Genomic DNA, 24,611 nt, shown 5'->3' on the forward strand with positions numbered 1-24,611 from the left:
CCCCGCTCCGGTGCTCCAGTCCGGATTTTGCGGCGCCCGCCGGTCGGCTCCCAGGCTGCGGGCTCAGCGCGGCGGCTGGCTCGGTGCGCGGCGCGGCTGGCGCTGCGCTCCGCCCCGGCTGCATTGCTGCGCTCCTGTTGCCCAGGGGAGCCCACGCGCCGCGTGCGCCCCGCAGCCGGCCGCCCAGAGGCAGCGCAGACCGCTGGCAATGGGCCCCGGGGGTGCCCGGAGCTGGGGCTCTGGGCTGAGGCGCTGAAAGGCGCCCTCTCGTCCGCGGGGCCCCGCGCCCGGCCCGCCCACCCGCCTGCCCGCCCGCGGCCATGGCCGTCCGGTCCGGCCTGTGGCCAGCGTTCCTGGGCATAGTCCTCGCCGCCTGGCTCCGCGGCTCGGGTGAGTCATGCGCGCGCTCTGGGGAGGCTTGCGGGGGACCGTGCGCGCGAACGCTCGCTGCTCTGGGGGTCCCTGATCCGCGCTGCCGGACCCGGCCGGGAGCCCCCGGGGGCCAAACTTTGCGAGGCGGGACGCGGGGGCCGCCTCTTGCTGCTGCGCAGCTTCCCCGCGCGCTTGCCCGGAAGCCTGGGTTCTGTCAAGTACAGGAGCAGCTGTCAGCGCGTGGGGCTGGCGAGTGTAGACACCCCACGCCTGCAGGCGGGGGAAGTTTGCTGGTTGCCCGGCCCCAGAGCAGGGTCGGGGGTTTAGATCAACGCCCCGGGGAGTCTGACTTTGCCGGTTAGCAGATTAGAGGGGTTTGACCACATCCCAAGTGCCCAGGAAATTGAGGAAGGGGGTTAAGATACCTCTTCCCGGCAGCATCTGTCCCAAACAGCTACTCACAATTCCCAGCTTGGCACCTGGCCTCTGCCCACGTCCGGAACACAGTGTCCTCCTCTGTCCTCGCCACACACACTCGCACACGCACACACCCAGGCGTGGAGGCGCATACACTAGCCCCCCAGCCCCTGTAGCCGGCACAATCAGAGCGCCAGGGCCCCTGACCCGCGCTGTGGCTCTTGGCATTCCTGGTGTGTGGGGGCCAGAGGTGTATGCTGTGGATCTACTACCGCGTCCTCCCCTCCCTTTCTCTAAACAACCCTCTCCCTCCCTTCGTGTCCCTTTGGCCACCCTCTCCTGCCCCATAACTCAGCCTTCAGCCCACCTCCTGGGGGTGGGGGGGAGTACCCCTGCATCCTTTGTTTGCTGTCCCTGAGCTTCCACCTAGGCTGAGTTTTTGGGGGCCTCCTGGTCTGTGCCTGACCCCCGTGCACTTAGCAGAGCTGAGTGTCTATGTGTATGGCGGGGGTGGGGTGGGGGGTGGGGGGAGGGTGTCATTCGTGTGATCAAGGGAGCATGGAGTTTGCCCTAGCAATTCTTGATTCTTGCTGCCCTGAGACCCTGGGGGTGGGGGGTGGGGGTGCTGCTGAGCCTGGCCAGGCCATTGTTAATCCCAGGTGTGTCAGAAGGGAGCATTGGGTCTCCTGAGATGGGAAGCCAGACTGACTGGAGATGAATGAGTGAAAGCTCAGAAACCAGCCTGATGATTGAGGCTGATGGCTGTTTCCTTAAAGGGTCTCTGCATAGTGCATCCTGCATCCACCACTGCCTGGCCACCCTCTGCATCCTGCCCCCCTCAGTCCTCCCTCCACCTCATCCCATCCACTCTCTCTCCCTTTCCATCACCCCATCATCCCCCCACCAAATCCTCACTTTACCAAACCCCTCTGCCCCATGACCTCCCCTCCTCATCCGGACTGAGCTGGGAAGCTGCACTGCCACTGGGTGCGTCTTCATATTGCACACATGTGTGTGTTAGGAGTGTGTGCATCGCTCAGGGGTATGGGTTGCACCACTGACTGTGGTGATCTGGGGGTGTTCGAGCTCCACACACAAGGGAGGTGTTGCTAGATACCCAGTAGGGGCCAGGACATGTTTACTGAGTCAGATGCTTGCGAGAGGGCTGTGTGGTCATATCTGCATGTTGCCCACGTGAGCACGTGTGAGGGCCATGGGCTGCCATGTGTGCCCTGGCGATGACGCGGGTTGGCAGTGTGTGCAGCCTTGGTATGCGTGTGGCCAGATGAGCGTGTGTGACGGTAGGCCTACCGCACGTGTGTGACGGTTGTGAGCAGTGGCACAGGTGAGGGTGTGTAGATGAGACGGTGATGGGTACTGGTGAGTCAGGGTGCCGCAGCCCCGGGGGTGCTGTGTGGATTCCTTGGGAGGCTGTAGAGTGGGGGAACCGCATTCCTGGGTCTCGAGGCACCTTTTGGGGCCTCGTGTAAGGTTGCCGAGGGAGCTGGCCAGTGGGCACCCGTGCCACAGGGCTGCCCTGGAGCAGAGCCTGCCTCTGGGCATCAACTCTCAGGCCCATGTGAGGGGCTGCTGAAGGGCATGGGGCCCTTCTTGTCATCTCGGGCCCCTTACTGCTGGCCCCCACAGGCTCCGGGCACATGTGCCCAGCAGGCTGGCCCTGCGCTGACCCCGGCTCCTCCCACACCGCCCATTTAGCTCCTTGGCAACAGCAACCAGTGAAATGTGTCTGTGAGTGGCTGAGGGAGGGAAGGCTGGCCAGGCGGCAGGGGGCGCCGGGGGCCAGCACTTCTGAAGCCTCCTGCTCTCCAGGCTAAGTGCCCACCCTCTGTCTTCTGATATCACACAAAAGCCTGTCCCTTCAGCACACTTACCTGAGTGGGCCCTCTCTGTGCCCGCGCACACAGGGACCCACGTGTCTCACAGGCTTTTCCCATTCATACCCAGTCACACAGCTGGCACCTGCCTCCCCGCCCCTGTGAGCTGCACACACCTGTGTTTCCCTGTCTCAGATCTCTGCACTCCTGAGGGGGCGGGGCCCACGGGGAGCTGGATCTCCTGGAAGGTGGGGCCGAGGGGCATCACTGACTCGTGGCACTGCCCATCCTGACCCCAACAGTCTGTCCCAGTGGCCGCTTCCTCAGGCCCCTCCCCCACCATCAGGGCTGATCCTGGACCCCTCTTTCCACCCCCCACCCCCAGGCTGGAGCACTTGGTTGCTGGGAAGGTGTCTTAATTCTTCAAGGCTAAGAGATACACTGCTCTCACTCACCCTGCCTTGGGATGGGGGTCTGCTCTTTGGGGTCCCCCCAGGCACCCCAGAAGAGGGCTGGCCCTCTGACTGGCCCACCTGCCTCTCCTTGCCTGTGCTGGGAGGGGCTTCCCTTAGGAGCCTGGGATTGGCATTGATCCAGGTACCAGACCCCCCAGCCAAGAGGCACTGACTGGCCTGGTTCCTGGTTCCTGAGCAGCCAACTTTGGCCTCAGCCGGGGGCCAGGACCCCCTGTCTTATATCCCTTCATCCTGCCTCGTGCTGCTCTGGGCTCCAGAGCTGCAGACTCAAGCCATGAAGTCTCAGAGGCAGAAGCTGCCCTCAGCCAGGGCTGGAGGACTTTTCCAGGCAAAGGCCCCAATGCTGGGCTTGGCTGCCACCAGAGACACATGTATACACAGATGCACACACGCACACACACATACACACACACACACACACACACACACACACATAGGCGTGCGCACGTGCACACTGTCTCATGAACGTACCCAGACCTGCTCATTCCAGGCCAACCCTCTCCTGCAGTCCCCTCCTCCCAGGGGCCCTGCCGTCCCCCCTCCCCTTTTTCCCCCAGCCTGGGGCTGGAAACCTTAGAGTCTCTCTTGGCTCTAATCTTCTCCTTCACGCTTCATGTCTAATCTGTCACCAAGTCCTCCAGCTCAGCCCTACTTGTGACTTTGCTCATGTCCCTCTCCTCCTTTGTCCCCTCCTCCGCCAGCCCTTTCTTCCTCACCTTTCTCACTTGGACCAGTGCAGTGGCCACCCCCCACTCATCCCCCTCCTGTGCCTCCTCCACTTAGACTAATGCCCCTTTTACCCAGGCTAGAACCCACTAGAAAGCCTTCTGTGGCGCCCCAGTGCCAGCAGGTAAAGTCTGAACCCTGAGCCCAGGAGCCCTTCGGAAACACCTGCATCACCACACATCCCTGGGCTGATGTGTTGGTAGGTTGGGCGTCCTCCCTGGCTCTGACTGCCGGTGGGCTGGGCATCCACACCCCCAGACAAGCTCTTGCTTCCACACACTGTACTTGCCTTGCAGAACCTGGTGCCCCCCCAGCCAGCCAGCCACGCTCCGCATCCTATACCCCAACATCCTCAGCTCTGTCCAGATCCAGGCCAAGCCCCCCTGCTGCCTCCAGTCCCCACTTTTCTGCTTATCTCAGCCCCCAGCTTCAATCCAGCCCCCTCCAAGAGGCCTCCCCAGCTCCTCCTAAGACCCATGCAGGGGTCACGGCACACTGAGGAGCTCTGAGTGGGCTACAGGACAGAGGTACTGGTTCTTCAGCCCTGGAAAGGCACATGGGGCCTGGGGCAGCTGCCAGAGGCATCTGGCCCGAGCCACCTCCTCATTCACGCCAGTGCTTCCCACACATATTGCCACTGTCTGCGGCACTGCGACCCGGTTCTCAGCCCCCAGTGTGCTCCAAGTCACAGCCAGCCAAATGCTTATTTTTTCTCTTTATTTCCTCTGCTTGAGTTCGGGTTCTCTGGATAGGCAGGGAGGGCTCTTGCAGCTGGGGAGAAGGAGAGAAGTTTGCTCTGTCCCCTCCGCAGCCCTCCTCATCCCTCCTCATCCCCGTGCCTGTACACAGACTGCCCTGCTCCAGGGAGGCTGGAGATGGCTCCTGTCCAGGGCGGGGACCAGCTAGCTGACGCCCCACACACGGATGGCAAACCAGCTCACGGGAGCCTGTGTGAGTCCCTCACACAGCTTTGCCAATGTATGTAGAATAGGAATCTCCCTGCCCACCCGCAGCCCTCCCAGGCATAGATGTTCCCAGGTGGGTGTTTTCTCATGCAAGTAATGTCATCTGGCCCCCAGACTTGCAGACTGAAGCCCCTGGAAGGTAGGGCCGAGGGGCACCCAGCTGTGGCATTAGCCATCCTGACCCTGACAGTCTGTCTGGGTGGCCCTTCCTCGGGCCCCACCCCCATCCTCAGGGCTGGAGTTGACACCAAGACCGGCGGCTCTGTGGGCACCTACCCAGGGCTCCTAGCTCCTGAGGCTCAGCCCCAGCAGAGCCCAGCCCCTGGGCCCCGACCATCCTCACCACCTAGATGGACGCCCAGCTTCCTGCAGTCAGTTCTGCTGGCTCAGCCCTCCGTTCCTCTTGTCTGCTCCCATGAGAGTGGCATTGAAGGGTCCTCCTGCCTTCTGGGGAGGCTTGGCCCCCTCCTCCTGTCAGGTCTAGTAGAAAGCGCAGTGCTTAAGACGCAGACAGGCCCGGTTTCAGTCTAAGCCACCTGACCTAGGATGAGTAACTTTTACTCCCCAGCCTGTTCCCACCTTTGTAGAATGGGGTCACGTCTGCTTCCTGAGGTTATAGTTACGAGTTGATGGGCAACATAGAGCACCCAGGGTGGACCCCGACATGGAGCAGGCATGCGTTTGCCTCCTTCCTCCATTTTCCCTGGCACCTGAGGGGACATGAGTTAGGACAGGGTGGGGTCTTAAGATGTATCAGGCCCCAAGCTCATATATACGAGAGAAGATGGTCTCTGTATAAGCTGCTTCACCTCTTGTTGCTCCAGCCCCAGGCAGGAGCCCTCAGGAGGAATCATTGCTTCTAGTTGGAAGAACCACCCTACTCACCCCCCATCTATACACACATCACCCCTGCAGGGCCTGATTCAGACACCGGTTGCTGCAGTGCAAAGAGCTTTGTTTGGGGGTTCTGTGAACATGATGATTTGGGCTCAGCTTGTCCTGGAGCTGTGTGCTGACGATCAGCTCTCACACACAGAACATGGCAGCAAAGCAGGGGTGGGGGCCCTGGATGGAATCACTTCTGGTTCGGGCTCTGCTGTTTGATTGCTGTGTGATCTTGGACAAATCACTTAACCTCTCTGGGCTGTTTTCCTCTTTGTATACTAAAGGGTTGGGCTTGATGGCTACTGGGGGCTGTGCCCAGAGAGGCTGCCTTGTGAGCCTGGGGTGGACTGTGCACTCAGCAGCAGGTTCCCCCAGGAATTGTTCACACCTGCCCAGCACCTGCCAAAGCCACCAGCCACACTGGCAGCAGCTGCCTTGTTGCTTTGGAGCTACGTGGCTGTTGCAGCAGGGCCGAAGGTGACTGTGAGACAGAGGTGGGAGTTGTGAGTCCCAGCGCCCAGGCAAGGAAGCAGGGTCATGCTTTAGCTGGTGAACTCCCCCAGGGGCAAAAACAGGCCTTCTCAGGACCCCAGAAGGTCAGAGTGCCAGTGCCTAAGGCCCACCCTCTTCCCAGGGACTGATGTCAGATGCTGCAGGCAGTCGTTGGTCCCCTGGGAGCCAGAACCCCAGGCACGTGGAGAAGGTGGTAGGATGGTTGAGTTGGCAGGCTCTGGGGTCAGGGTTTGGACCAGGGCTCCGACTAGGGTGAGGCAAGGGAGGGGCCTAGGGTGCAAAATTTAAGTCGTGCTAGTACAGGGTCAGCCCCTGAGGGTGAGTGCCTCCTTACATTTTGTACCCTTGGCACCCCCTGCCTCACCCTCGTCCTGGCTGTGGATCCAGCTCCTCGCTGTACTTCTTTATTTCCTTGTCTCTAAAATAGTCATAAGAGGACCTAACTCAGTGTTGATGTGTGAATTAGGCAGACTGATGGCATGTCAATCTTGGCACACAGTAGGCACTCAATAAATGTTAGCAATTGCTGGTGAGATATATGGCAGAGGGCACTGTTCCATCCTCTCCTATGGGGAGTGGGGGAGTCCTTGGTGCCCTCTTTGTGGGAGAGGGTGCAGCTAGGGGTCCAGGCAAAAGGGCATAGGCCTGAGGGGAGGTCTCCATTTGGGGATGGGGGACAGGCCTTGTGTCTTTTCTCTGCCCACTTTGACGGCCAGGGGCAGGGCATATAGAAGTCCCCTGCCCCTCCTGCTCTCCAGGTGTGGTTGTTGGCTGCGCCATCCCAGCCCTGTTTAAGATGGAGACAGGGAGATTCATAGCCATCAGGAGAGGCCTAAGTGGCAGCTGCTCCCCAGAGTAGGCCACAAAGGGCAAATTTTAGGTCCCGCTTAGATGGGGGAGGGGACCCTGAACTCCCCACCTATGAGTGGGCCATGGTGAGAGCACCAAGGGCCAGTGCCCTGATGGGTGAGTCCCCCAGATTCAGGCCCCTCTGCACGCCTGGATGCCAGAGCTGTGTCCCTCTAGAAGGCTCAGGGTCACCTTGAGCTCCAGGCAAATACATGGCTGAGGTTTGGGGAGGGGGAGTCAGTCCAGATTGATCCTTGGAGAGGGAGCTCTGGTCCCTGTATCTCACCTCTGCAGTACACCTCCCCAGCCAGGGTGGCAGGTGGGACTCCCCGTGCCCCACCCCAGCATGTCCAGCTCAGAGCCTGCAGGGAGGTACACCCCGATTTAGACCCTACCGCCTCCTTATTGGAGCAGAGACCAGATGGAGTTGAGGGGCTTCTGCCTTTTTCCACATCTGCATCTTTCCAGCCCTTCTCGCCCGCCCCCCACCCCAACAAAAAAAGAAAAAAAAAAAGGATGCCAGGCACTGGCAGGTAGGAGTGATTCCTTATGGTCCCGGCGTGACAGGCGTGACCGGAGCCTTCCCCACTCCCCACCACGTTGTCCGGGTAGCTTGGCGGGTGGGGGTCGCGGGCTAGAGGCAAGCCTCCTGCGGGCGAGCTGCGGAGCACGTGAGCAGCCGTGGGGCGGCAGGTGCCCGAGCCCATGGGAGCCCGAGCCCAGGGGATTAGCAATTAGCCGCTGCGCCCGCCCGCCGGGGCTCCGGGTAGGGGCGCGCCCCGGGGCCGTCCAAGGAAAAGGGGCGCTGTGCGTCCCGGCCCGCGGCCCCGCCCCCGCCCCCGCCCCCGCCCCCGCCCCCGCCCGGCTCCGGGTAATGAGCACGCAGTAAACTCGGCGGCCGCGCGGAAGAGGGACAGGATCCCTCCGCCCGCGAGCCCGCCCGCGAGCCCGCCCGCGGCCGCCCGCCGGATTAACGGCTCTTTGTTCGGGGCCTGTTAACAAGTTGCTGGCTGAGCGCTCGGCTGCCGCCGGGGGAGCAGGCGTCCAGCCTCCGGGCACTGCGGCTCGGCGGCCTCCGCTGCTCCTCGGTTCCCGCGCCCGCCCGGCTGCAGCCCCCACTGGCGCCGCCTTCCCTCAGACCCCGGAGACGTAGCTGGGCGGTGGGCCCCTCTGGCGGTCTGGTGTATGTAGCGGCTCCAACTCCCAGGCTGAGCTCGCGGCGGAATGGAGGAGATTTCTGGGGCACCTTCTGTAGGCTTCCAGTGCGCCGCTGTGGTCCGTCCCATTTTACAGATATGGGAGGGCATGGCTTCCCGAGGTCCCGCATGGGCATCGTAAGCAAGCCTGGGGTTCCAACCCAGGTCTTTGACATCCAAACTCATTCTCCTCTGCTAAGAGGATTGAAGCCTGCGGCGGGGAAAGGAGGAGGCTTCGGTGGCTGAAACTGCCGTTCCTTATATTCTTAATTACCTTGGTGATGGTAGGAACCGTGGCCGGTGCTGGGCGCTACCTGCATCATCTGATAAGAACCTCAGGACAACCCAGGAGGTAGGTGAGGTTAGTCCCATTTATTAGATGAGGACACTGAGGCTCAGAGAAGTGGCAGAGCTGGGACCTTGTTACTGCTCAGCCTCACCTCCCCCACCCACACCAGCGGGGAGCAGAACCAAGCCCCATGTGTCCATTTACTGTCAGGACCTTGTCTGGTGTCCCATGGACTTGAAAGCCCACTGGAGAGAGTCAGGGGACCTTGCTCCTCGGCATGATCTTGGGCTAATCCCGTCATCTCCCAGAGCCCATTTCCCCCCTGTATCCTGCCTCTTCACACCATCCCACCACCAGGGTGCAGGTACTTTCTAATCCTGGGCTGGGATGTCCAGGCCACAGGATTTTGATTATAAAACCCCCTGGGGGTCGGCTTTCCAACTTTTCCAGGGCCACACATCTTCAGGTGGCTCGGGCTGTTCAGAGCAACTTTCTTATGGGAGGTGGAATCCTTCCCAGTAAGCTCCTCTAGATAGTTCTTGGCTTTTCCTTCTGGGGCCACACAAGGGTAGCTTTTCTCTTTTCACCTATTTAAGACAGGGCCCTATCTGCCCTTTGCCAGGCCAGGCACCTCCCATCCACTCAGGTGTTCCTCATGTAGCAGGTTCCAAGCCCCCTTCTCTACCCTGAACATCTTTGTTAGCTGTGTCTGGATGTCAGTCCCAGCAGGGCATCCCACTGTGACACAATGCCCTGGTGTGGACTAGCATAGGATACTAAGTGTGTCTGTTGCAAATATTGAAAAACCCAACCCAAACTGGCTTAAGCAAAAAAAAAAAAAAAAAAGAGATTTATTGCCATGTGTGACTGAAAGGCCAGGGGTAGCTCTGGCTTCAGGCATGGTTGGATCCAGGGAGAACAGTGTGACCAGGATACATCCCTCATCTCTGCTCTGGCAGGGGATGGGGGGTGTTGGTGCCACTCTCCAACAGCCTTTCCCCTCACAGTACCAAGGTATCTGCCAGGGTTACCAGGGCTACATCCTTGCAGGCCCAATCCAGGGGGAAAGAGAGAATCCCTCTTCCCTTAGCCATCCAACAAATGTCCTGGTCTTTCCTCATTGGTCCAATTCAAGTGCTGTATGAGTGAGCCAGTCCCCACTTTCAGGGGTTATGGTTGCACAGGTTAGCTGGGCCCAAGCCACCTATGTCACTGTCCTGTTACCCAGGCTGTTTGCCACCACTCACAGCTTCTTGTTCATGGAGAAGGGATGGGCACATGATCCTCAGATTTAACCAGTATGTCATCAGTACATTTTACCCAAGTATTTAAGAAAAATGCAGACTAGCACCAAGGACACAGCCTGAGGCTGACCCAAGCCTGGATCAACATTAGCCAATTAATCGTCTGTGTTAGAAAACAATGCTGGCCGGACTTCCTTGGTGGCACAGTGGTTAAGAATCCGCCTGCTGGGCTTCCCTGGTGGTGCAGTGGTTGAGAGTCCGCCTGCCGATGCAGGGGACACAGGTTCATGCCTCGGTCCGGGAAGATCCCATATGCCACAGAGCAGCTGGGCCCGTGAGCCATGGCCGCTGAGCCTGCGCGTCCGGAGCCTGTGCTCCGCAACGGGAGAGGCCACAACAGTGAGAGGCCTGTGTACCGCAAAAAAAAAGAATCCGCCTGCTAATACAGGGGACACAGGTTCGAGCCCTGGTCTGGGAAGATCCCACATGCTGTGGAGCAACTAAGCCCATATGCTACAACTACTGAGCCTGCGCTCTAGAGCCCACGAGCCACAATACTGAGCCTGAGTGCCGCAACTACCGAAGCCCGCGGGCCTAGAGCCGAGCTCCACAACAAGAGAAGCCACCGCAATGAGAAGCCTGTGCACCACAACGAAGAGCAGCCCCCGCTCGCCGCAACTAGAGAAAGCCCATGTGCAGCAGTGAAGACCCAATGCAGCCAAAAATAAAAAAAAGAAAAACAATGCTGGCTATTCAGAAGGTTTTGCCTTCCCCTAAATGTGCTGTCACCTGGTTCGTATATCTCCATTTGCTGAACTTGAGATACTAAATCCAGACACACTGTTTCCAGTCCGTTTCCAGTCCGGCCCTGACCTATCAGAACAGTAACCTTATGATAAGGGAGAAGCTGGTCTGGTGTGACAGGTACTTGGGGGTTCCAGCATGTCTCTCGGTGTCCCTGCTCCCCTTGGTCATCTGCAGCTGACTGAGAAGCACTACCAGAATCGTTCCTGGGGTCTGCATCGGGTTCACCAGGTTGTGGTTTTTCCAGTGGACATTTGTTGGGTTTTGTATCTGTCCAGCTTCCATTCCCAGTCCCATCAGAATTCCCTGACCTCTCCCCTGGTATAGCCTTAGTCAGTGTTCGACAGGCCCCTTCATCTTGGCAGCAGGGCCCAAGTGAGACAGGTTAGTAATTTCCCTATCCTGGTTCCTTTCCTGCTTCAGAGCTTGCTTTTTAAGCCTCTTTTCCCTTCTCTCAGCAACCCAATCTCTCACCAGTACTTCCCCCTTTTTGCTTAAATTTGTGAGAATCATTTTCTGTTGCTTGCACTCAAGAACCTAAGTGATGCATTCACCAAATACAACTTTCTTCCTTTTTTGAAAATTAGGCCACAGCTCACACATCTCCCGCCCCAAGACTGCTCCCACTCCTTTCTCAGAGGTCAGCAGCGGGGTTCAGCAGGTCCCTGTGCCAGGACCTGAGGTGTAATTTATTAGGACCAAGAGACCTGAACTCATTCGCAACAAACACTCGGCCTATCCTGATCTCGCCTGGCCTTCAGTGCTTTCTTACTAGTGTTTGTCCTGCCTCTCCACTTCAGTGTTCTCAGGTGTAAAATGGTGGGGTGGGGAGGCCAGCTTTCCAGTACCCGCCCCCCCAACCAGTCAGAAGGCCCACCCTTTCCTGGTCCTCCTCCTCCAAGCCCCTCCTGCCCCATGTTGCTTTGGCATTTCCCACAAGCTTCAGCTGGACCTGAGCTTACCCTTCCCTGCATGGTTCTCCAGTCCATGCCTCTCATCGGTGGCTTTGTCCTTGGTTTGGGGCCATCTTTCCATGTTGGGCATGTCTGGTTAAAATATGAGCCTACCTAGATGTCTTGCAGCTGCTCTGACAATTTTTGAGAGTCCTTTTTCCTCCAGATCTTTTGGGATCACACAGCCAGAGGTCCATCTTTGAGACCCACCCGATCCTCTCAAGACCCCTTTCTTTTAAGACTCCTGGCTCCATTGGGGAGCTTGTCTTTAGTGTGAGTTGCCTGAAGCCTGGCACCCATAGGCTAGGACGCCCTTCTGAGGGTGGTCAGCATCCCCTCCCCAGCAGTGATGTGCTGGTAAATGTTTAACAGTTGGCTCTCTGGGAGAGCTGCAGGACAGATTTGCCGATTTCCATGGTGTAAATACTCCCACGATGGCCTATTTTAAGCTACCAGTGTGATGTTGACCAGCTTGCAAAATTCCAGAAATTTTAACAACAGGCTCTCCTAAGCCAGGATGAGCTGGCTCCAGCACATCGCTATTCCCTGGTCACCCCAGCCCTCTGAAGAAGTGGTCACAGGAAGGGAGTGACAAAGTCTCCTTAGGCCTCTCCCCGCAGGACCCACTGACCTCCCCAGCTCTTTGGTGAGATATGGGGTGGGGAGTCAGGCACTAGGGGATTGTGGTTAAGAGTCGGGGCCCTGGAACAGTTAGAATCCTAAACTGGGTGACCTAAGACAGGTGATTTCAGCTCTCTGTGCCTTGATTTCCTCATCCAGAAAATCTGGATAATGAAAGGCTCCTACCTCGTAAGATTGTGAGGATTAAATGAGTTACTCTGTGTGGAACACTTAGCCCAGTGCCAAACCCGGGGTGAACGCTCCGTAAATGGGACTGCCGCGGATGCTGTGTGGACAGCAGTGGGGATGCTCACTCTTGGCCTCCCTCTGTGACACCCCCTGAAGTGGTGGGGGGAGCAGGGTTCTTGGTTGACAGCACTGGCAGAGAGCATCAAGGGAGGACCCTGCAGATCTAGAATCTTGGAAAGGTGCTCGTTCTGGGGTGATGAGCATTCATGAGAGGGCTTGAGAAGGAAGGTTGATGTAGTGAAAGATGACTCATCCAGAGGACTTGACCAGGTATGACTCCTGACAGCCTGGAAGCTGGGGTGGGTTCCCAGGACATGCAGAGTGTAGAGGTGACAGGGGTCACAGCAACATTCAAGAGCCCAGACAGGCCAGGCAAGGACAGTCCATCTGCTGACCTGCAGACTGGATCGTGGCTTCAGGGCTGGTCCCTGGCCACCCCTCTTCTTCTACTCCCAACTCTGGGTGTCCCAAGGCCAGAGGAGGAGAGGGACTCTGCCTAGGACCTTATTAGCATGTGGTGGCATTGGCCAGACAGTGAAGGGAAGGGGAAGAGCACACAGGCGTTCCCTGGTGACAGTGTGTGTACAGGGGAGCTGGGAGGTGCAGCCCGGCTGAAGCAGACAGTGCCTGTGGGGGACCAGTGAGCAACAGCGCTGGCTACATCGTTGAGCTGGGGACTGACAGGCAGTGAGCGGTGTTTAAGGAAGATTAATCTGGCAGCGCGTGGATGAGAGCAGGGAGAGGCTGGAGGCAAGGAGACCAGCCAGGAGGCTGCAGCGGTCATCCAGGCAAGAAATGACGAGGCCTCCCTTCTCAGGGAGCAGGCAGCGGGGATGGAGTCAGAGAGATGGATGTGGGAGACATTTGAAGGGAGGAGCCTCTGGATGTTGCATGTGGGGGGCGAGGGACGGGGAAGAGGCAAACATGATTCAGAGCTTTCAAGCCTGGGGAAGTGATGTCAGAAACAGAAAATGGACGGGGAGCCTCAGCGGGGAAGAAGCTTAAAGAGCAACAGGGCTCCAAGAGCTGTGCGCTTCACCCAGGGAGCTTCACCCTGCCAGGCCCTACCTAGAGCGTGGACGTCAGTCAGGCACTTTGGCCACAAGTAGCAGAAACTGGCTCTGGTCAAGTGAAGCAAGGGGAATGTAACAGGGGTGGTCAGGTTCAGTGGGTAACCAAGGGAGAGGCAAAGTCATGTCCTAGGAGAGAAGTTCTCAAAAGGTCAGGGTGATGATGGGGCTGTCCTATGTAATTCAAGGCACCCAAGGCAGGAGGGGAAAGTGGATTTGCTTTGTTCTGTGTAGCCTTAGAGGGTAGGGTCAGGACCAGCAGGTCAGAGACACCGGAGGCTGAGAAAGACCTTCCTAACAAGCAGTGACACCGGTGGCCTTGGCAGGCAGGGAGCTCCCCGTCTGTGGGGCTATTGAAACAGACCCTGTCAGGACCTGTCAGGGAGACTGTGGACTGGTGGCAGGTGGCCTTGGTGAGGCTCCATGGTAAAGGGGAAAGGATGGACCTTTGGAAATGACTTCAGCTCCACTCTCAGCCCCACTCTTACTGGTCGGCCTTGAGAAGTTTCTTACCCATTGGGAACTGGGCTCTCTGGAGGGCTCCCATCTCGTGAGATTTTGTAGTTTCTTTGGTGCTTGTTGCTTTGACTACTCAACACACGTTCTCACCAGCACAGCACTCTTCCTTAGGTGACCTCCTCTCCAATGCCATGTGGTCAATTATGGGGCCCCATCCTTCCCCTAGAAAACACCTGAGCAGGCTGGCAAATCCTAGTGGAGATCCTAGGCACAGTGATTGGTCCAGGCTGGCCACGTGACCTGGGCTGAGCCAATCAGGATCCTACCTATGGCTTTTACCACCTGGAGGTGGAGGAGTTGCCCTCTCTGCCCCTGAGGTTGGCAGCTGTGAAGATGCAGGCAGAGATGTTGGGCCAGTGGCAGCCATTTCCCCCTTGTCTGGAGAGAGCCTGGCTGCAGAGAGGAGTGAGGCCAGCACACAGAGACAAGCAGAAGGGGGAGATGTCTGGTGGCCCCGAGGCCCTAGAGACTCAGGAGCCTGCAGCTTTTCTCTCAGTCCTGTGGGCTGTCCCCCAGCCTTCCCAGCACTTGAGCCAAGAATATCCCGCTTTAGGCTCATGCCAGTTTGGTTGGATTTCAGTGCCCTGCACCTGAACGGGGCCTGGCGCAGGATCTCAGGAGGAAGATATGACGATATGGGTAAAGCACCCACCCAGAGGTGTCTGGGTGGCAGTGTGCAGGGCATGTAACCCGCACGTGGCAGACAGAACGTTCTAGACAATAGAGAGCTCACATAAAAGTCCAGATTTGGGGCTTCCCTTGGAAAGTTAGATCTGGGCACTGAGAGCCTGTTTTCCTGGGCAGGTAGGGGCTGGGACCTGGCTGCCACCTTGGCAGGTGTACACCCGTCTCCCATACACCCCCACTGCCCAGGCACACTGAGGCTGCGTTCTAACCCCAGCACAACACTGAGGACTTGTATGGAAGCCTTTCCTCCCCTCCCTTCTGGCTCTAGAGACTGCATCTGGGGCCTTAGATTTCACCTGTTCAGTTGAGGTGGCAACAGCTAGTCAGGTGGAAAGTCTGAAAGCTTATTGGAAACCTGGGACTGGCACTTTGAGGGGCAGGGAGGGCGGGAAGTAGAGATGAGAGGCCCATTCAGAAGGAGCTGGTCATGGGCATTGTGAGCTCAGGTCCCGTTTTAAGGGGTGACTGGGGAATGGCTGCGGCCGAGATGGAAAAGGAGGATTTGGGGAATGATTCCGAGGAAGCCAGAAGGAGGCCAAAGAGAGAGCATGGGAGCCTGGGGAGGAGTTTAAAGTTTTGAGAAGGACAGGGAGGCAGCCACAGGAGGGCTGCAGGGAAAGGCCCCGCCGACGAGGCCTGGAGGGTACACATGCTGGGACGGGGCCAGGAATTGCCACCTGAGAGCCTGTGCTCGGCAGCATGAAACCAGTCTTAGAGATCGGGGATGAAGTGAGTGGGCAGGGCATAGGGGCCACTCGGAATTTGAAGTGCTGTGAGGGAAGGATATTAGAGACAGAGAGGGATCCTTGAGGGCTTCAGAGCAGGAGCCCGTGCGAAGGGAGCAGGGGCAGGACAGGTGTGATTGCTCGGCGCTTGCAAAGCCCTTGCACACAGCTCTCTGCAGGCAGCCTCAGAGCGGAAGTGACTTCCCGAGTCAAACGGCCACTGCAGGCCAGGTCCCAGGCCCAGCCCCTCTGAGCACAGGTCTGTGCAAGGGGGTGAGGCAGAAGGCCCAGGGCCCCAGCAAGCTTTTGAGGGAAGCCAAAAGGATGGACTGGGGGAGAAGGCCGAGTGAAGATGGGGACACATCAGTCATCAAATAAGCGTTGATGAGGACCTACTTTGTGCCCGGCCCTGCATTAGGCCCTGCGGATACACAGTGAGCAAGGCCAGCACTGTCCCCACCCTTGAGGAACTCACATTCTGGTGGGGGGAGATGACCGTGAACAAACAAGCAGACAGATTGAGATAATGAGGAATGCTCTTCAGGGCTTGGAAGGCAGGCAGAGAGGGACGCGTGACCTGTGACCCCAGGTGAGCAGATGCAGGCGTGTCGGCTGGCATGGTCAGGCCCCTCTGAGGAGGTGCCATGTGAGCTGAGACCCGAATGACAGGAAGGAGTGGAGGTCCACTGTGGTCTGGGCGCGGGGAAGTGTAGAGCTGGGTGGAGAGAAAGCGTGATTTGTCTCTGTGTTCATGTATGCTGTGTGCCCCTCAGCTTCCTGAAAGGCACAGTCTGAGGAGCTGAGTGATTAGAAGTCCCTCTGAAGGCAGATCCGATAGGATCCACAGGGGTGAGGAAGGTTGCTCAGAGGTGTGGGTACTGCGCAAGAGAGCCCAGGCCTGGGGTGGTTGCATGTCACCCTGGACGGGGGGTCAAGAGCCCTGGGTCCCAGGCCTGCGCTGAGTTCAGAGGGTGAGCCCCAGACCAGACACACTCCTCTGCCTCATTTGAGAAATGGAGAGGATGACCAGGGCCTGGGCTGTCATGGCGCTGGTCCTGAGGCCTTAGAATGGAAAGGGGCGGGCTAAGGGTGGGGAGAAGGGAGGGCGTGGGGAGAAGCCAAGACAGGCCCCTTCAGCACCAGCCTGCAGTCTCAGTGCCTGTTGTCCCCACCTCCTCCCAGTATCAGGTATGACCCTGTAAAGTGAGCTAGGGGAGTCCAATGCAGTTGAGATTCACACCCTTCTCAAGTATGTTGTTATATATATAATTGAGGTGCAATTCATATACCTTAAAATTAACCATTTTTAAAGTGCACATATAGTGGCATTTAGTACGTTCAGTGTTGTGCAACCATCACCTCTATCTAGTTCCAAAGCACTTTCGTCAGCCTCAAAGGAGACCCCATTAGCTGTCACTCCCCAATCCCCCCCCCCCCCCCCCCACCGCCAGCCCCTGGCAAACACCAACCTGCTTTCTGTCGCTACAGATTTGTCTATTCTGGGTATTCCCTGCGTATTTCATATGAATGGAATCATACAGTGTGTGGCCTTTAGTGTCTGGCTTCTCTGACTTAGTATGTTTTCGAGGTCCATCCATGTTGTAGCACATATCAGTGCTTCATTCCTTTTTATGGCCAAGTAATGTTCTGTTGTATGGGTAGACCACGTTTGGTTTATCCGTTATCATCGGTTGATGGACAGCTGGTTGTTTCCAGTGTTGGGGCTATTGTAAATAATGCTGCTCTGAACATTTGCGTGCAAGTGTTTGTTACCCAGGAGTGGAATTGCTGGGTGATATGGTAATTCTAGGTCTAATTTCTTGAGAAATCACCAGACTGTTTTCCTCGGCAACTGCACCATTTTATGTTCCCACCAGCAATGTGTGAGGGTTCCAGTTTTCCACATCCTCATGCTTATTTTTGAAATCATTAAATTCTTGCAAAAATTGTTTTTTTCCTCTCTTGGTGCTCCAGCTTTGCTAGTGCCTGAGTTCATGTGGAGGCCACCGCCAGGCCAGCCAGCCCTGCCTGGTGTGGGTTACATGGCCCAGGATTGGCTTCAAAGGGCAGGTTGGGGGGGACAGGGGCAGCTGGGGGCACGTGCCCCTGCAGTGGGTCAGGCTGGCTGTCAGCGAAAGGTCAGGCCTCTTTCTGCCCTCTGGGACTCCGTTTCCCTCAACCCCTCCCTTCTTCCTCCGCACACGCCCCCAGCCAGGAACTGCCCTCGCCACCCCTCTGCTCCGTTTTGTGTGTGTGTCTCGTCACCAGGATAAATGTAGCTACAAACAATGCGGCGGGCTGGGTGCTAATTTGTCAGACGCAGTGCGCGGCTGTGATTCCGAATACATTAACATTTTCACATGAAATCATTTCAATTTTTAGTGATTAAGAAGTATTTGTTTTAAAGCATCAGGGTCATTTACTGCAGGCCTAGGGGGCTTTGGAGGGGGTGGAGGAGCCCCCAGGTGTGACGTCATTTGTAGGTACCAGCATGAGCAGAGATCACACCAGTCACCATCCCTCGCGCACCCGTGCCCACCTCGGGCTTCCTGGGTGTGAGGCTGGAGGTGGCAAAGAGTGGGCAAGTCTCAGGACCAAGAGGTGGAGACTCCCCCCTAACCTCAAGTAGCAGCCTGTCACTCTGTCTTAGCTTCTTTGTGGCACTTATCAGCATCAGAGATGACCTTCTTTATTGACTTGTGTACTTATTTTCTACTTCCCTCCACATTAGGACATAAGGTTCTTGAGGGGCTGTGGCCTGCTCACTGCTCACTGTGTCCCCTGAGCCTAGAACAATACCTGGCAGTAAGTAGAAGCTCAGGATTTGTTGGATAGATGGACAGACAGGCGGGAGAGTGGATAGATGGGTAGCTGGATGGATGAGTGGGTAAATGGGTGGGTGGACGGGTAGGTGGGTGTGTGGATGGATGGGAGTGGGGAGGATAGATGATTGTTCAGGGGGCACAGAAGACCCCTCGCTGTACCGTGAATCCTGTTTTCCTTGAGTCAAGCTCTCTCTGGGACTTGAGGGACACCAGCCCTCTCAGGCAAGCCACCTCTGCTGTACCAGGCTTCCAGGCACCTGGGAAGTACAAGTTCATTAGCACTAGGGCTGGTACTCGCAAGCCTCTGACCCCCGCACTTCCTCATCACTCCCACTCTTTAGAGCCTATCCGTGCCTCCCTCTCCAAGTGGATGGGAGCCATTGAGGGTCCCCTAGGGCGCTGGACAGACCGGCTCCTCCAGGACCCAGCCGCTGCCAGCCTTCTTAGCCAGGGACCCTCTCCTTCCCTACCGGGGGCTCCCAAGCAGGGTGGCCCTCTCCAGGGCAGCTGAGGTCTGGGCATGAAGGACAGGCCTGCAGGGGACACGTATGGTGTGCACTGGCATGTGTGTGTGACAGGATGTGCTCAGAGCTTGGTCAATCGGAAATCAGGCTCCTTCAGGCCTCGCTCCGTGGGGGTCACACAGGAGGTCCTGCGTCACCCTTCTGCACCTCCCCAACTTCTGTGGCCCTGCACCCCACCCCCGCACCCCCAGATCAGACCCCTCCCCCACCTACCCCAGCGAAAGGAAAATGAAACTTTTATCGTTCAGCAGAAGCAACATCAGAAAACAATTATTGTTTTAATTACCTGCTGTCGCGGTACAAGACAGGGAGGTTGTAAAGTGCGATAAAATTTTTCATGTTAATGGACTGCCAGCTTGGGCCAGGGTGCGATTTATGGGACTGCAGCTGGCAACTCCAGTCAGCTGGTATGGAGCCCCCCCGGGCCCCTCTCCCCGTCCCTGGGGCCAGGTCTCCAATGCCAGGGGCATTGTCCATCACCTCCTACTGCGAAACAGCAGGGGTCCTTGCCTCAGAGCCCAGGAGTGCTCAAGACAGCACATACCAAGGAGTGTCCTAGAGGCTGCATCCCCTGCAGGGTGAACCTTGGATTGGCCCCTCTTTCCACTCCATAGAAGCCATGCTGGTGTTGGGCTGGGGCTGGCACGTGGGTGGACCTGTCTCCCTAAATAGGCCCTCTCCCCACGACCCTGCTCTGCTCTGGCCCCCCCCATCCTCCAGCCACACAGGATCAGCACCCTGGCTACCATCTTGGACTTCTGCATTGCCCAGAGCCAGCCCTGTAACGTCGCACCTGTCTCCTCCTCCTCTGCCCCCCAATACCTCTCAGACCCTGAATGCCACCTCCTGGCAGAGGTCCTCCCCTGTCCTGCCCTCAACCAACCCAGCCCCACTGCTGTGCCTGCATCTTCCCAAAGCCCATCATGGCACACCCCTGCTCAGGAACCAGCCTGTTTTGTGCTAAGCTCTTTCACACATTATCTCATTGAAGCTTCACAGCAGAGCTTTGTCATCATGCTCCCCATTTTACAGACATGGAAACCAAGGCATGGAAAAGGCGAGCGTTTGGCTGGCAGTCTGATTTCAGAGGGCTGGTCTAAAGACTACATGGAGTACCAGTTGTGACATGTTCGGTACAGCACCAGGAATAGAGTTCATACCCTAAACGTTTTAGCTCTAATAATAATTCCTGTTACTGCTGTTCAAACTGGAGCAAATCACTTCTCTGCTTTAGTTACACCTCACTTTCCTCATCTGTACAATGGGGACAGCCGTCACCTATCCTATAGCATGAGAGGATCAAATAAGCCACGTGCGCGGCTCAGGGCAGGGTGCATGGTGACAGCTTGGACACGTTAGCTGCAGTCCTTGCTGTTTCCATGGTAATAGTGGTGGAAGTTAAGGCTGTGAAGAGAAGTTGAGGCCACATTATGCAAGGCCCTTAATGCCACATCAAGGAGTTTCAAGCCATTCCAGAGATAGTGGGGAAGCTGCTGAAGATTTTAAATCCAGAAAGCCATGTGATCAGATCTGGGTTTTAGAAGGATCATGGTGGCCCAGTGGCAGATCGATGGGTGAGGGAGCACAGCTCAGTACCAGAATGATCCAGATGAGGGCTGACGAGTCCTGCACCCCAACTGTGAAGAGACAGTTCCAGCCATGGTGAAGGTGAACAGGCAGGGCTTGTCATGACTTGGACAGAGGAGGAGTGAGAGAGGAGCATCAAGGGTCTGCACAGGGCTGGCCTCTGTGGGGACTCATGCTTTTTTAGATCTTCCCTGCCTGGTGCCAAGCACGGGGCCAGCACGAGTGGTGGCTGCTTCCGCCTCCAGGACATGGGTAATTGGCTAAAGCCCAGGGAGCAGTGGAAACATCTGGGGCTGGGGCCAAGTCTGAGTAGGGAGGAGCCCAACTTGAGAGAATCTTCAGGCCATTGCGGGGGACTTGGGTGGGGCTTCTCTGAGCGACCTCAGGGGCCTGGCTTTGTCTCTGGATGGGCTCAGGTGCAGGCTGTGAGTCTGCCCTGGGTGGATTTGCTCATCCATTCATTCACTCACCCACTCATTTGTTCATTTCTCAACTCATGTCTTCAACAAATAATTGTTGAACACCATCTCTACTGGGGGGTGGGGACGGGTCTGAGCTGGACCCTGAGTATGCCAGGAAGTAGGACGGAGCAGTACGCACACGCTCCCAGAGCTGATGTTCTAGTGGAGGAGACAGGCAACGAGCCAGTGAGCAAATGAAGAAATGAAATAATTGCATGTTGTTGGGAGTGCAGAGGAGAACAAAGAAGGAGATGAGACGGGTCCCCCTTCCTCCCTCCTCCTCTCAGGCCCTGTCCTATCTGCCTATGAGAAGTGGCCCATGGCTTCCCAGCCCTGCCAAGATACATTGTTGGCATTAGCAGCCTGGCCTGCCCGATACATCTCCCTGTCTGCCCTGGATTACTTCCCCCATTTTGGCCATCACTTCAGAACTCTAATATATTCCCCAGGGCCCGGGAGGGGCCATTCACTTAAAGATCTTTCTATGGAGTCTTCTCCTCTGAGGACCCTGAGGGGAAGAAAAATGCCAGGAGAGGACGAAAAAGAGAGCAAGGGAGATCTGATTTCAGAACTCCCAGGCAGCAGAATAGATGCAGAAGGGAGCAGGGCCCTGCTTGCTCAGAGAACTATCTATCCTGCGGTGTAAGTGCCTCCCACCCTCCCTCTCACCCTCTGCCTGTGCCCCTGCAGGAGTCTGAGCTCTGCCACCCTGCCTTCCTGGGGAGAAGCTGTCCCCAGGTGCTGGGAGATGGTTCCCTAATGACAATTCAATTTGCCGGTGTCTCTCCCTCATCTCTGCCAGTTCTCTGAGGAGCCACATGAGCGCTGTGAGGGCTCCGGTGCGGGCCAGCCTCGCTGTGCTCCATTCCTGTAGTTGAGCCAGAGTGGCTGGCAGGCTGGGCCCACCCTGTGCCAGGTGGCAGCCCCAAGACAGAATGGAGTGTGAGAGGTCGATGGCAGTGCTCTGGGCCCTGGTTGGTGCTCATATGACTGTCTAGGCTGGAAGTCATCACCCATTTGGGATTTCGGGTGGCAGCTGCTTCTCATGAAAACATGGGGTAGTTCCAGGTCCCCGCCTGGCACTGTGGGCAACCCCTGCACTCAGCAGGCAGCATGGCCAGGGAGAGAGGTGGTCTCAGGGTGGCTTGGTGGTGTGACGGATGTTCTCATGCATCACATGAGCCTGGGAATGGGGCCTCTGGCCAGGAGCTGGCTTGTACACCTGGAGGTAGACATCAGTATTGATGTGACCCAGGAAGTATGTGCTCATGGGTGAAGGTGACCTCACTGCATGCTTGGAAAGCAGGAATGACTGCCCCACAAGGCCAGCCCCTGGGGGCTTAGGACCACCTGCTCTTCTAAATGTGAACAGAGGCTGCCTGCCTGGTCTGGTGTGTGTTCATTGTATGAGACTCACATGAATGCTCCCAGGTGGAGACAGCTGGGCACCCTGCCCATGGCTGAGAGAGGTCCTCATCCAGGATCCTCTAAGCACCCTGGTCCAAATTTCAAGAAATTCCCTGATCCCCTCCCAACAGTTCCAGATGCTCCAGGGCCTCTGATCCATTTCTCTCATGTGCTGGCATTTCCCTGCCTGGCTCCATCCCCTTCCCTCCTGTCAAACATATGAAATCACTGGATTCCTCAAAGAGCAGTGCCAAGTTCCTCCTCAACGTGCAGGTGTGTGAGTGAGTGTGGAGGGAAGTGTGGCAGGGGTTGGGGGTAGACACACACTTGTGTGCCTGAGCATGGGCATAGAGGAACCAGCACCAATATTAATAGGTGCCTTGATAAAGGGTGTGTGTCTATGTGTGTGTGTGTGTGTCCTCTGGGTGTATCCTAAGTGTTCTGGGGTGTGGGTTCCATGTATAAGTATGTCTTAGAAATGGATTCATCTGGAATTTGTAGCAACTGTTTTATCATTGATAAGGAGCTGACAAAGAAAGGAAACAAAAGGTCTGAATGAATAAACAGTCTTCTGGGTAGAGAAGTGTAAGATGTGAGCTCGGCCAAGAATTGGAGCTTATCTTTTTTATTTTTTATTTTTTTAACATTTAAATAAAAGATCTGGAAGAGAATGTGTGTAGTGAAATCACCAAGTTTGCAGTTAAAGCTAAACTCTCCTGGGTGGTAGTAAAATGCCAGGCTGGTGAGGGATAAGCTTTGGGAAACTCTTATCTTGACAGGCAATGGGCTGGGCAGAGAATGGCCAGCAAGTTTCAGTTTGGGGGAAGCGAGGATGTGGGTGGTGTCTCGGGGAGGGTGTTTGGAGCTTCTTTCCTAAAGAGGGACCCAGAAGGGCAATCGAAATCTGGGCATGCTTGGGAAGGGAGTTTGAAGTGAGCCAAAAGTATTCTCCTCCCAACACACGAGTGAGGTATACCTGCATCCAGCACTCTGGTGTGCTTGTGGTCATGTCTCCTTAGGGGAGCACCAGCCCAAGATTGGGGAAACCTGGGTTTTATTACAGACTCATATGGTCTGGGTAATTCATTTCCCTTCCTTGACCCTCAGTTTGTACATCTGTGAAATGGAGGTAATGATCCCTGGGGACCTGCTTCACAGAGAGGGAGAGACTGAGATCTCACTCAGATGACAATGTGTAGGTTAACTGTAAAGTTCAGTGCAACTGTGAGTGGATGTTATCTGGAGAGTTGTGATGAGAAGGAAACTGTCATATAAAGTCATTCTAGCCCACCTGGGACAACTTCACTGTACAGAGAGAGGCTAAGAGGGAATATGGTAGAAATCTATAAAATCAGAAAGGGCATAGAGAAGGGAACACGGCTCCTTCACTAAATCCCAGCCTGACAGAATGAACCCCTCCCCACTCCTGGCCCCACCAAAACTCAGGAGAGGGAAGTTTAAAACCAATAACCAGAAACCCTGCTGCACTCAGCAGGGAATAAACTTTGAAAATCATTTCCCCTAGAGGTGATACAGGCTGGAATTGCTTCCAGAGACGTTTAGATAAGTTCATGGATATCAGAATCAGAGTGGTTCTTGGGTAGAATTAGCATGTTAGGAGGCCTCTGCACTGTGGGAATGATGTCAGAGAGGAAGTCCCTAGCAGAGCCAAACGCCTGGGCCAGACCTAACAGCGCTGTCCCTGCGTGTGTGTGTGTTTGAGTCTGTGTTTAGGACTAGCTTGTTCCTATCTGATGGGGATAGCTCCCCTCTCACCAGTCCACCTCTGTTCTGAAACTCCCTTTACTTCCTCCCCAGTCCATCGCTCTCATTGCTGCTCCCACATCCCCCTTAAACTCCATTCCAGGAGTTCCCTAGCCCAACTCCCAGAATTTCACTCTCAGTGCTAACCTTTGTCTCCGGCTTGTCCCTGCCATCTCACCTCTCATCACAGAGCAGCCACCACCCACCCACCCCACCGTGTACTGTCTTCTAGCACAGGCGCCTTGCCTGGCAGTGCGCGTGAGCTGGTGAGGACTGGAATCTCCTGCCAGACCCTCCGGTTAATGCTGTTGGCATGCAGCTTCTCTCTCTGGCTGCTTTCCCAGAGTCCATCTCTGCCTGGCTGCCTCTCCCAGGGTCCCCAGCAGAGGCTGATGTTCAAGCCCTTCAGGGACCCACAACCCTGGAGAGCTTGGGCACGTTAGGATGAACTGATATCCACACTGGGTAAAGGGTCACCATCAGGAAGCAGGCTTGCTTGGGTCTGTGCCAGGCTATCTGTCTTGTGCAGAAGGTCTTGGGGGACTAGGATTAGCAGGGGAGGCAAGGTTATGGAGTCTGCTTGCTTGGGCCCTGTAACTAGCTGTGAGCTCTGTTTTAGCACCACGGATAGCGGTCTTGGGCGCCACA

The 24,611-nt window shown here is 56.5% G+C and overlaps 1 protein-coding gene across 1 annotated transcript in view; it reads left to right on the forward strand.

Annotated features, from left to right (window-relative positions):
- The first annotated feature begins 320 nt into the window (after positions 1-320).
- Positions 321-24,611, forward strand: part of UNC5A (unc-5 netrin receptor A) — a 61,615-nt gene continuing 37,324 nt past the window's right edge. Inside the window, exon 1 of the mRNA XM_029217770.1 lies at positions 321-390. Coding sequence (XP_029073603.1) covers positions 321-390 — 70 coding nt within the window. The remainder of the gene's footprint in view (positions 391-24,611) is intronic.

This window comes from Monodon monoceros, unplaced genomic scaffold, assembly GCF_005190385.1.
Source record: "Monodon monoceros isolate NGI ecotype Baffin Bay Population unplaced genomic scaffold, NGI_Narwhal_1 Super_Scaffold_12, whole genome shotgun sequence".
In the NCBI taxonomy this organism is placed as follows: Eukaryota; Metazoa; Chordata; class Mammalia; order Artiodactyla; family Monodontidae; genus Monodon; species Monodon monoceros.